Source organism: Sinohyriopsis cumingii, chromosome 1 (assembly GCF_028554795.1).
Source record: "Sinohyriopsis cumingii isolate HCF-2022 chromosome 1, ASM2855479v2, whole genome shotgun sequence".
NCBI lineage: Eukaryota > Metazoa > Mollusca > Bivalvia > Unionida > Unionidae > Sinohyriopsis > Sinohyriopsis cumingii.
In genome coordinates, this window is record NC_142961.1 from 184,292,988 (window position 1) to 184,306,423 (window position 13,436).

At 35.0% G+C, this 13,436-nt stretch overlaps 1 protein-coding gene across 1 annotated transcript in view; it reads left to right on the forward strand.

Annotated features, from left to right (window-relative positions):
* LOC149808519 (uncharacterized) overlaps nucleotides 1-13,119 on the forward strand; it is a 99,263-nt gene extending 86,144 nt beyond the window's left edge. The window contains exon 9 of the mRNA XM_089978388.1: nucleotides 4,844-13,119. Coding sequence (XP_089834514.1) covers nucleotides 4,844-7,695 — 2,852 coding nt within the window. The 3' untranslated portion in view covers nucleotides 7,696-13,119. The remainder of the gene's footprint in view (nucleotides 1-4,843) is intronic.
* Nucleotides 13,120-13,436: the final 317 nt, after the last annotated feature.

Here is a 13,436-nt window from a genome sequence, read left to right on the forward strand (position 1 = left end):
CTGCTGCAAATTTGTTCGTTATTGAATTAACTATTGCTTCATCTGACATGTATTCAGCTGTGGGGCAATCGTCGTCAGCACAAATCCACTCCTCCATATCATCAAGAGAAATGCGCATCTCAGGACTATGAGTCTGTATGAATTTCTCCCAAACAGCCTCGGCATTAATGACATCAGTTTCACTGTAACCTTCAAAGTCACTAACATCGTCGCTGTCTCTGTTACTGTTTTGCTTTACGTCGAAGGCAGCTCCAAGACCCTTAATCCAGCACCCCTCTATGGTCTTAGGAGTGATTGCTTTCCAAGCCTGACCACCCATGAATATAGCCTCTTTTAAATTCACACTTTTGAGAAAGGTTGTAACACTTTCTCCACTGTCCAGCATTGACTGTATTAACAGCCGACAGTAATTCTGTTTAAAAGTGCTAATAATTCCTTGATCCAGTGGCTGAATTATAGATGTTGTATTTTTTGGGAGGTATTCCACCCGGATCTTTCCATCACTTGTTATGAGTGAATCAGCAGGGGGGTGGGCTAGGCAATTATCCAATAAAAGTATAGCTTTCTCCTCTATGTCCCTGGATCGCTGGTGGTTTCTGACGGCTGGTACAAACATCTTGAAAAACCACTCCGTAAATATGATCGCAGTCATCCACGCATTTCCACTGTTTCTGTATACAAATGGAAGACTGTCCATGTTCATATGACGGAAACAACGAGGGGACTTGTATTTGCCAATACATAACGGTTTAATCTTGTGTGTACCAGTTTTGTTCACACAAAACAAAAGTGTTAATCTCTCTTTGTTGAGCTTGAAGCCCTCCTTTTTGTGCGGGTCATCTTTGGAAGCAAGAGTTTTGTCTGGCATCATTCTGTAGCAAAGACCAGCCTTATCACAGTTGTAAATTTGATCTTCTGCGTATTGTTTACTGATGATTATCTCTCTGGGCTGGTTTGGATAATTACACGCAGCTTCCTGATTCGCTGAGCGTATCTCTCCCAACAACGAATTCTGTTTAATTTCATGTCGGCGCTGAAATCTCCAAAGCCATCCTTGGCTTGCCCTAAAATGTGATTCATTGTCCATAATTTTTGCCATTTTCTCTGCTTGAGCCTTTAGAATTGTTCCAGAGATGGGAACACCTTGTTCACGTTGCTGTGTGAACCACGTGTACACAGCACCATCTAATTCGGTATCTTGTGGAGTCTGTGCTCGTTTTCTTTTTTTCCCATCATCTGTATCAACAACATATATGTAATCCTGAAGTTTCTGCTCATCTTTAAGCCAACCTCGAAGTGTCGACTCAGAAATTTGTAGTTCATTGCAAACTTTGGCTTTCGCTTCACCATTATGAACCCTATCTATAATGCACAGCTTTTCAGTCACTGAGTACGCCTTTCGCTTGATTCCTTTACTCTTCATGGTCACATTTACGAATGATGGATTGATAATATATACTTTAATGATGTTAAGTACATAAAAAATGTGAAACCATTTTCGATTGGTCAAATAAAATGAATTTTGATAATGGTAGTGACCACAAGACCTTATGCTCCGATTTGCATGCCTTTGAATTTTTTCTTTGTGCCGACCTTGCTTTATTTGATACAAAAGACATATACGAAGTGATACAACAACACAGGTCTCTTGTAATCGATTTTATAATGCAACAAACACTTCCCCAAGTTGTTGATCAAAACAAAGCTGGCATGTAATTAGGTTCTCACAAAAGTATGTACTCAGGGGTTTCGATGTGATGGTCGATTGACTCTTTTCATGTTTTCAATGAACAGAATATGTTGCGATTATAATGTTTACACTGAAACGGAATTACAGGATTAGAACATGGCTTTCACAGAGGAAGACGTTTAATTGGTGTTTATTTCATTTTCTGTTGCCACCTGTTAGCATTTACCAGAAGTTTTCATTGATCGCTATTTCACTAGACTGTTTATTTACAGTATACTCACAACTATTTATCATAAAAAACTTACATAATATATTACATCTTTAAACAGAGGTTTCGCTAGGATTTTAAAACTTGGTCTTTCTGCCTCTGTATTCAATCACTAAATATCAGTACATTTTCTCACCCGGCCACCAGTCAAAGCCTTTGAATTAGCCGCCTAGCTATTGCATCATGTTCTTTTTTTTATGTACTCTTATAAAATGGCAACATGTGTGTACATCAAGGAGTCTTTCAGTCACTAAATTCTGTCATTGTAAATATCAGCACAGCTAACTGATCAAAACATTTTCCCATAAAGCAGGTGGCTGAAGCAGGACTGGCAAATCTTTGAATTTTCCCCGCGCACCAATTACATGCGTATGGAGGACTCCCGTCTCAGTGATTTTCTGCATCCCAGATCAAAAATTGGCCTCCGAATACACGTAATTAAATGTTTTTCGAGATCTCTGAAATTAATTCTTTTTTAGAACTTGCAAATTTCAAAATATGGATGCTATTTTTACGGGCATTAATCACCATTTTCGATGATAAAACGAGCAATGTATCAAGGTTTAATTTACCAATTCTTATCATGTTCAGCATATTTTAAAGATTTTAAATATATTTTCTCTGGAAAAAAATCAGGAGCCAAGATGGACACCACGTTATAAGCAGGATCGCGAGTTATCCAGGCGCGAATTATCGAGGGAGAGGTGTATTATGTTCAAACTGTTTTGTAAATTCACTCATCCCAAATTTTTTTTAATTACTTTGTTTCAATTCCATTCCTCATGCCAAAGTGATCATGGAACATATTTGAAGGATAAAGCAATTTTAAGTAAATTATATTTCTTCGAGAATACATACCTAATCACATTACTTGAAAACTCTCTCAAATACCCTGCTACACACACATCCTCACTGGTATATCACTAAGCTTAGAAACTAAAACTGCCTTGTGGTGGGAAGAGGAGGTAATGGGCAAGAGTTATTGCCCCTAGTTTATATGATACAGACACAAAAGACGAGTTTGCATCTTTTTTTATCAGGGCTGGATTCAGGACGAAGCAGTTTTAGGGTTAGGTTAGTTAATGTGATGGGGCAAGTATTATTGGAGTTTCCTAATTTACTGAAAAAAATGTGCATAAATAATTTATCCATTTCTTTTGTGTTTATACTTTTGTTTTAACTACTAACCCACATGGATTTAGCCGATATGTGACAAAATTTTTAGATTGTTCTTTTCATGCTCAGATTAAGCTTTTTGCCACATATATTAGTAGTAAATTACGCTTATACCTCTCTTGGCATGTGTGAACTTACAAGAAATCTGTTCAAGTTCACATGTAATACAATTTCTTATTGATTGGGTACCTGGGTAGCTGATCATTAGGATTGATGGGTACCCGGTAGAAATTTCTGAAAATTTTGACATCTCTATCTACATCAAAGCAAAGATAATTTCATTTCTTGAAGAAAAGGTGAATGGCAATCATGGTGTGATACTTCTAAGCACTACAAATTAGGTTTCTTGTATAATAATGGTTTGGACTGTTACCATTGGCCTCCAAATTAAATCAATGAACTTTACAAACTTGGTTGTGCTATGTGAATTGGATAAATATATTTCCTTTTTCATGATCTCTTTGTAAAGTAAATAAGGTGAATATTATTGTGCAGTGGTGGATGAATATTTTCACAAGCTTTTTTCTATACAATACAAAATAAATTGCTTCATGTGCATTGATATATTTGTGAAAAGCAAAATAAGCAGCATGAATGTTCTAGGATCTTCGAGAAGACATGATAGTTTTTACTTAATATAATAATAATCTAATTAGCAGAGACTGAGATGGCAGTTTGTGTCATAGAAAGAGTTTTACATTATAGGACAAAAGACCAGCAATTGGCAGCTAAAATATTCATGATATTTTTTAAAAATAAAATCCGTTGACAATGTCCATGTCTTATTTGTGTGAGTGTGTGTGTCGTGTTTGGCATTATTATGTAGCTTGATTTAATAATTTATCATTTATATACATGTCTAAGATACATGTGAATAACTTGACCTGTTACCTGTACATGGTGAAAATGAGGCTTTCTAGCAGTTTCATATAATTTCTGTTCTTGAGAAAATGTATCTGGTGTTAAATAAAGAGCATAAATGTCAATTGATAAAATACTTGTATCTCCTCTTTAGATGGCACATATATGTCAGTAGCATGATTTAAATAACATGAAACATTTAATTCCTTAACCCCACATGCCACTTTTATGTATCCAGAGATTGTACCCTTCTTCCAGGCTCTGTAACATTAACATCATTTACATTACATCAAAGAAGGTAGTAGTACAGAAAAGGAGAAAGATGTAATTCAGCACTGACACCAAATAATGTAGACTTTCTAGTCACAGTAAATAATACAGCAAAAGAAATGTAATTTTTTAAACCGATTTTTGTTGCGTTCACAAATTGTCTGGTTTGGAACCAGATTTTGTGATTGTATTTTAGACTTTCTGGCCTTAGATTTAAAGTAGACCAGTTTAGACTGTACAGTGACAGATGACGCATCACAATAAGTATTATAAGTTTCAGATTTGGAGTATAAAGTGGCCAGGACATGATAATCCTGGGTACACAGCATGCCACATAAAAACAAAGAAGTAAAATGTTCACCCTTCTGCATACACACCTAGGAAAAAGCCAATAAAAAACACTGTCTTTTATACACCTGAGCATCTGGTAGTAACCCCCACAATGCATTTTCTATTCCAATTTCATGCTAAAATGAAAAGAATTTCCAATGGTCAATCAGTTGAGGATATTTTAAGGTTGACACCACTAATGTCTGTATAAATGAGTTAGAAATGATCAGAGTTTTTTAATTTTACAGGTGTGCAAGCCATAAAAAGACATTTAATTAACCAATATAGAACTATGACAGCTGTATCCCTTTCTCCTTGCTATGAAGAGAACTTTGAAGATGTTTCAAACGTGTACTGTGACTTGGATATCATTAGCCTGGGAGAAAATGTTGAAGGTATGGAATATATCAATCCAACAGTTGCATCGTGCAAGGAAATACTGGGTAGTGATGATAAGACTGTAGGTACTGCAGACAGTGTTTGGCCAATACCGGCCATGATTCTTGGTGAATGTGGAAGTGGAAAATCTAGTTGGTGCAAGAATCTAGTTAACAAGTGGTGTGAGTATCATGACAATAATGAAATGAATTTTAAAGAAAGCGACTTGGGTGTTCCAGAGCTTGCAAAGTTCGACATTCTTTTGTATATCACATTACAAAATAAAGGAGAAGGTTTATCCTTCCTGGAATACGTAAGGAATACTTTATTTGTTAATGCCGCTGATTACTTTGAATACATCATTAGTTGTAGTTCGCAACCTATGGCATCCATTCTTCTTTTGATTGACGGTTTTGATGAGGTGACATGCGATCACGAGCAGAGTTTGAACTTATTAAGGGAGAACATACAATGTTCGATAGTTGTTACATCCAGGTCCAGTGGTTTAGATTGTTTGCAAATGAAACCACTACGAATATTCCAGATACAGGGAATGAGTCCCAGTAGATATAAGGAATATGCAAAGAAAGTTTTACACATTCTCAGTGAACGACGTGTCGAAAAACTAAAAGTGGATCTCTTTTGGAAGTTTGCAAAAAATATCCAAGTACTCAACATGTGTCATCTCCCTCTACTGTGCTTGTCTTTGATAATGTTTTGGATTGAGAGTAAAGCTCTTTCAGTTGACCTAACAGATGTCCTTCTTTCTATTATTGAATATTACCTGCGACGTGCTATGACCAGGGAAAAGTACAAGACGAATATTTACAAAGTTTTGGAGCAGCAGCACTTTGATATATCCAAATATATTGCAAAAACAAAGCATAAGCAATACCTGAGAGATCATGGCTATCTGTTGAAGGTTGTCAGTAGTGAAGCTGAAAAGCTCTGGTATTCGCAGATGCAGGTCAGTGCTGACAAGAACATTGCAGAAAATCAACCCAACACAATGGACAATGGGATTGATGTTGAGTTGTGTGTTGAAATGGGAATTTTGAAAAAAACATTTAGGGAACAAATGGAAAGAAAAAGAGCCCACATTACATTCAGTCATCCTCTGTTCTTTGATTTTTTTGTAGCTTCATCGATAGCATTGGAAAAGCAAGATTCATGTACAAAATATATGACCTCGACAAAGGCTGTTGTCGAAAATAGTTATATGATTCACATGCTGTGTCAACTTGCACCAAATATTGGACAGGAAGTCATAAAGGGTATAAGTGAGCTTAAGCTTTTTAATGAAAATAATAAGAAAGATATGGATACAGAACGTATGTTGATAGACCAAAAAGTAATATGCAATATAGAATGTAAGGACCCCCTGTTACAGGGTGGGACGCCAGTCAAATGGCTTCAGACATTAATGTACACAGATGAGCTAAGCAGTGCAAAACTTTCAATTCTTACTGAGGGGTTGAAATTCACAAAAGAACTTACAGTCTTTCTTCTGCAGGATAATGAAAATAGAAATGAATGCATATTCCGACTGCCCATATTGCCCAAGTTACAAGCTCTTCTAGTAGATGTAGAAAATTGTACATTATTGCTACATGAAGAACAGGAATGGAGCAAAGGAATTTTTTCTGAACTACGTAAATTTGTGCTAAAGTCTGTAAAGATTGACGTAAGAACAACAGGATACATTGTGGAGGCACTTGGCTCTTGCAAGGATCTCCTTACGCTTGAACTTTGCCCCAAAGATGATGCTGATGAACAAATACTTACAGTGGATGACTGGAAGGCATTTCTCTCCTGGGAAAGTCTAGCAAATGGTATTGCGCATATGACAAAACTAGGCACAGTCCGCTTGTATAATCTTACAATTGGAAAGCATTTATCTACATTAATTAATAGTCTATGCAAGTGTCCAAAGCTGGAAATTTTAGATCTCTTGAATTTGAAAGAGACAGACATGGAAGAGATACCAACAATTAATACCAGTGATAGAATATTGTGTGACTGTATGCACCACAGAGTGAAGAGTTCCATAAAAAGTTGTAATATCCCCAAGACAGTACTGCTCACAAAGAATACAATGTCTGAAAAGTCTTGGTTAGTACTTAGTAAGCAGTTAGAGACTTTGTCTCCCAATATTTTACATGTAGATCAGGTGTATCAATCAGGTCTGGTCCTGAATGACCTCTTCCAAGGAATTGGCAGGTGTAAAAACCTAACTATTCTGTCCATTTGTTGCATTCATGCTGGAAATGATTCAGTGGAATTCTCTGGCTTTAAAGCTCTACACAAGCTTAGGAAATTGACCATATGCAAAATTACATTACCAGATTCATCTTGGAAGGAACTGTGCAAAATAATTGGCAAGCTAACCAAATTAAAAGAAATATCACTGGCTCATTTGGAGATGAAGACTTGTTTTATCAAGGTACAAAAGTTATCAAAACTGATGCTTCTTGAGATGATAGAAATAGAACTGGAAGAAGAATTGTGGACAAAGTTAGCAAACAAAATCATGTCATTGCCCAAACTGAAAAAGTTGCAATTGATCTCTTGTAAAATATCCAGGAATGGATTTTCACATTTCTTTGATGCATTGAAACATTCTTCCCTTCATGTGATGAATACACAGGCATCAAATATTGGGGAAGGTAGTATGCTTTCCTTGGATATGGTTGCAACATCAAAAGATGTCTCTGCAAGTTGAATAGAGAATTTCCAAAAAACAGAAATGTGTTTCAAAATAGCTGTCACAAACAATTGATTTGCAGTCTCTGTGCATATATATAACCATACTTTTTATGATGTATAGAGATGTGCCAACAATATTGCCTGAAGAATTTACTTCACAGGTCTTGGATAAAAGTTGGGATCCACAAATGTCACTTAATGAAATTGTTTTCCAGACATTGCAGTGTATTGAATGAAATGTACGCCAAGCAACACTCTGTCTAGTTCACCTATCTTGTCAGTACTCAGTCCCAAAACATCATAATCAGTGATGAAGTTAATGCCAGCATTGCAAAGACTAGCGCAGCCTTTGGTAGACGACATGCGAAGGTCTGGAACAGAAGAGGCATTAGTCTACAAAGTTGAAGGTGTACAGAGTGATAGTACTCCCTATGCTATTATACGCCTGTGAAACTTGGGCAGTGTACCAGCGCCAGTTGAACTTTTCCACACAACTTGCCTCAGAAGACTCATCATCATCGAGTATCAAGACAGGATTCTGGATACTGAGGTTCTTGCCTAAGCAACCCTGCCCAGTATCTACTCCATCTTAATGCAATCACGGTTGCGATGGGCAGGCCATGTAGCTCACATGCCAGACCACCAGCTTCCAAAAAAGATCTTTTGTGGCAAGCTTGAACAAGGTAAATTCAATAAAGGAGAACAGAGAAAATGATATAAGGAAGCTGTGACACGTGGCAGCAGACTGCCCAGGATGGGGTCGTTTGGCACTCGTCAATCACTAAAGGTGCTGCAGCTTGCAAGGCCAACAGTACAGCTGCGGCAGAGCAATGGAGGCATGCCCGGAAATCCTGAGCCAGTAACCCACGATCAACGTTGCTACCATCCCATGTCCACAATGCCAAAGAACATTCAAGGTTCACCTACACACCCACATAATATTTGTTCCCACTAAAACACTGGATGAATAAAGTGGTCCTCATCGACGTGATAGACGAACTATATATGTCAAGCAGTTTGTTCTAAGAAAAGAACTGTGGACCATGTTACATTATGCATATTTTTACAGCCAACTAATTCACAAACCTGACTAAATCATATGAGCTTAATGACTTGGTGCCGTGTCAGTCGTACAATTGTTTGTCTACAGTGACCAGATGGAGAACCCATTTTAGTATTCTGTAAAATTGTGGGACCAATTTATTTATTTGAGTCTTTCTTTGAAAATATTATACCAAACGTTCAAGTACACTTCCCTAACTTCTAGCAACTAAATGGCCTACATAGCAATAAGAAGTAAAATAAATTTTTTACTTTTTAAGATTGTCTAAAGCAGTATTGATAATTCTTGGGTGAAATGTATCTAAGGACATGCTCCATAAAAATTGTGCAAAGGGTGATTTTTTAAAACACTGGTGTTGCCACCATTTCATTTATTTAAAATCCCTGACCCAAAATTCAACTTTGGTAGATATGGACCTTTCATTTACTATTCAGATTTACACTATGAAGGCTGATGTGAAAGTATTTATGGTTCTTACAAGTAAAAACATCATTAAGCATTAAATAAGATCCAAGAAACTGCATCAGATGTTTTGTATATGACTATCAAATAAAGTTATCCTAATTTGGCTGAGTGATAAATGTAGATAAAAATAATTTGTTTTTAAAAGCAATTAATCGATTTAGGTTCAGTTTGACATCACACATTATTGGATAGGGTTTCAACCAGGATTTGCTGGTTGAGGGATCTAATCACCATTTTGCTGCCATTTTAGTGAATAGAAAAAGATGGTATCCACTGAGTTTATATTTACACGTTTGCTTCACTTCTAAAGTACTCAGCTCTTCCACACCAGATAAACAATATCAGGCCTGAATGAAACATTACACTCAAGTCAGAAGAGTTATAATACTACTGTTCTGTCTAACCAAATATATACACATCTTTGTATATAATATATATGGGGTTATGGATACCTTTTGTATAATGCATGTGTTCTCAGCGTTAAGAGACATTTTAATGAGAGTTCCATTATATCCCAGTTTAATAACCTGATAATATTTCAAGTCCATGCAAGCAGTTATATTTGAACTTTTTTTGAAGTAATATATACAAAATGTATACGAGATGTGTCCATGATACTGAGAAAGTTCTGAAGAATACATTAACCTGATATTTGCTATAAAAATTCAGCTTGAGTCCCAAAAGTCTTGGGCACTGTTTCACAAGACAACATTCACCAGAGATTTCCCTAATATTTTATGTACAACTTTGTATGTGATTATAATTGTTCTGTAGCAAGAATTATGTATGCTTTTTTCATAAGTTTTCTTTAGATTTATTTGTAATTTATGGCAAATTCCATACAGTCATAAGTGCAACGAGTGTTGTTAGTATGTTGGTGGATAGCACAATTCAGACAGCAGGTTATATTGAGATGACCCCCAATATTTCAGTATATATTGTTCATGGCTCTTTTCTCAAGAAAGCTAATTTTAAACACCTTTTAACACAGTCTTCATAAAAGAGTAGCATGTAAACACTTGTTCACATAGCTATACATTTTACTGTATTGGTTAATCCAACAAAATATGAACAAGTGTGTATTTATACAGGATTTAGCAATTAACCATACAATGTGAAATTAATAAAAATTATGCCCATAATTGCCCAAATGGCACTGTACGTATGGGAACCAAGACTAAGATTCGAGTCACATGAACAAATTTTGTACTATTATGTGAGATAAATAGCTTTATTCCCCCTTGTTGCCACAGTTAATTTTTTCAGACATCCATCATGTCAACTTCCTTTGCAATTCGGCAGAAATGCCTACTATTATGCAAATTTAGTTGTGAAATGGGTATCTGCGGTAGATAGGATAATATCATATGTACAATAACCCCATGTTTTGTAAGGTTGTATGGTCCAAACTAAGTGGAGTTTCTTTTTCTCCATAATACTTCTTGCCTCTCCCTCCACCCCATTATTTAAATTGTACGGTATTAGGTATAAGCTGAACACATCATATCAATAAATAATGCCCTGTATATCACCCAAAATAGCAAAGTTATGTGCTTGCCAAGGGAATAAAATCTGTAATTGCACTGATTGCTGTTAAGATGCAGCTTTTTATTTTTTACAGCTTTAAATAGATATCCTCTGGTAAAACTTTGTTAACTTCATGTACTTCTACTTCAGAGGTTGCATTAATCATTTCACTATATATATATATATATATATATATATATATATATATATATATATATATATATATATTGACAATTCAGTTTGTAACTGTCTTTTATGTCTATGGCAATTCGAAAACTGAAAGGAGGAAAATACACATGAGGCAACAGTTACAGGATTTACAGAAGGTTGTTTGAGAAAGAACCCAAAAAGTTGTGGATGTTTACATTTTTGAAAGCAGTGAATCAAAACACAAAAATAGAAATAAATAATAATTAATAAAGATAAACTATACATGGGAAGCCTTAAAAAAATGTTATAAATGTTTGTAGCAAAGGCTAAGCACAATTCAAAACAGAAATACTATAATAAACAGAAAATATTTTCAAATTTGCCTTCGGTTTCCTAAATCCTTGTACCTTGGGTAAGTTATCCATGGTACAAAAGACTGGGCAGATGTTAGTTTAAGAAACTGTTTTAGGTAGAAAAATATAATCCCTCAATAAAACATGTATCATGAGAGCTTTAAATTTTATTAACCTCATGTTTTACTTTACGATTCATTGATATTTAAAGTTTTTCGTGTCTCACAATCAAGTGTTCCCCATATCTTTTTTGTAAAGTATGCAATGTAATCCTGACAATGTAATCATGACAATGTAGGCATTTTTTAAAAGAAGGTTGCCATTTTGTTAAACAAATTTCAGCTGAACTAGGAGCATTTGTTTATTTTCTTTTGCTCTTATTTTTAAAGATGACATCTCTTGAAATATGTAGTTTATCATACATATATAGCTTGATTCTGAAGAATTTTAGTGCATTTATTAAGTACAGATGAACTTTGTTTAGCTGAGTAAGATAGTTTGATTCTTTGCGTAAAGCACAAACATCTTCAAAATCACAGTGTAGAAAAAATGTGAGGACTGAACCATATTGGAAGGCAAATTTTATTTTGTAACAAAAGAGTCACTGCCTTTCATGTATGATAAAAAATATTGTATTTTATAAGCATATGCCATTTTCTGTTTAAAAATGCCCCAACTGTACATTTGGTTTGTATCTTGTATAAATCTCTGTTAGTTTTCTTAGGCTGTCATTTTTAGATTATTTTGTTGTTTGTAGAGATGAAATGTTCTGTCATTTGTTTGTCCTTTTAGCTGTATTTTGACAAACTATACCCATAACTCAAGATGCAAATCATTTAATTTTCATGCAGACAGTAGCAGGTGTGAAACTAAGTAGCTGTAGTAATGTTGTTTCTTTTTGGTACCATTTTCTCATTTTGTAAATATTGATTTTGGAAAAGATATTTATTTTCCCCATTTTCATCATTTTTACTCAAAATGGTGCACACTTCATCAGTATAGGTTTTGATTGTGTTGAAATATATTGCATAAATGCATCATGCAAAGTAATTCAGATACATTCTTTTTGCTTGATACATGTTGTTTAATGTTTGCCTTTTGTGTTTAGGTCAAGCTATTGTATTTAATTAGGTTGCTGACATGGTTGGATAGTTATAGTTTCTGCTTTAGAGTTTTGTAGAGAGAGAGGTATTAGCCATTGATAAAATAATAATAATTTGACTACCTGTTTTGTAAATAAAGTTTTCAAAAATTATTTTGTCTATATTTGTGTCTTTATTATCAAATGGTGGAAAAATGATAGGAAAATGTCATCATATCTGGTTGATTGCACACATCAAATGTGTCATTTGAAGACTAATCATGACATATTTGTATTGTGTTGTTGATATTGGTACATTATTATTTTACTGTAATTCTACTGTACAGCAATCATTACAATGAGAAAATGTCATTCACGGAGTTACGTGTAGAATTTCCAATAAGTTGAGTGTGTTCACCCATGGCATTTATTTTTTATTTCTTATAAATGACAATTATACTACAATTCTAATAATGTGACAATTATGCGAGGCAGAAATGTTTTGTCCAAATAATTCCATGTCCTTCCCAGCGAAAATGAAATGGTTGTTCTCTTAACTGGCAGTTCCATACGGTGAACATGTTAGGGCAGGCATGTTCAGCCCACAGGTTGCATAAGACATGCCTTTATCGATTGTATATCATACTGTTTGATATCTGTACCATACTCGGAGGAATCTGCACATAGCTGAGCTAGGGTGATTTCTTTGATATTGTTGTCTACACCATAAAGCATTTTGTTTTACTGTCCCAACTATTAGATACAAATTGTAATTCAAGTAATAAACCTTAATAAATAATGTGACAGCTGCGTTCTTTGTATTTTGGCCTTAACACAGTGTCACAAAGGTTAGTTCGATTTGCGTCACTCTTTAAAATGAAAACAACTGATCCATAGGAACAATTATCAGCTTAATAATAACTGGATTTAATACTGCAGAGATATCAAAGCATGTATTATTGTTTTTAAGTCTTGAAATGAACTCACAAGTATATTGTACCGTGGTAGAAGGGAGATAATTCAGTTGCCAGGCACTACATCATGATAATTGCTGTACTTTATGTTGAAGATTTCTGATGACCATGGTTAATTTCCTTTAATTTATTATTGTTTTGGGG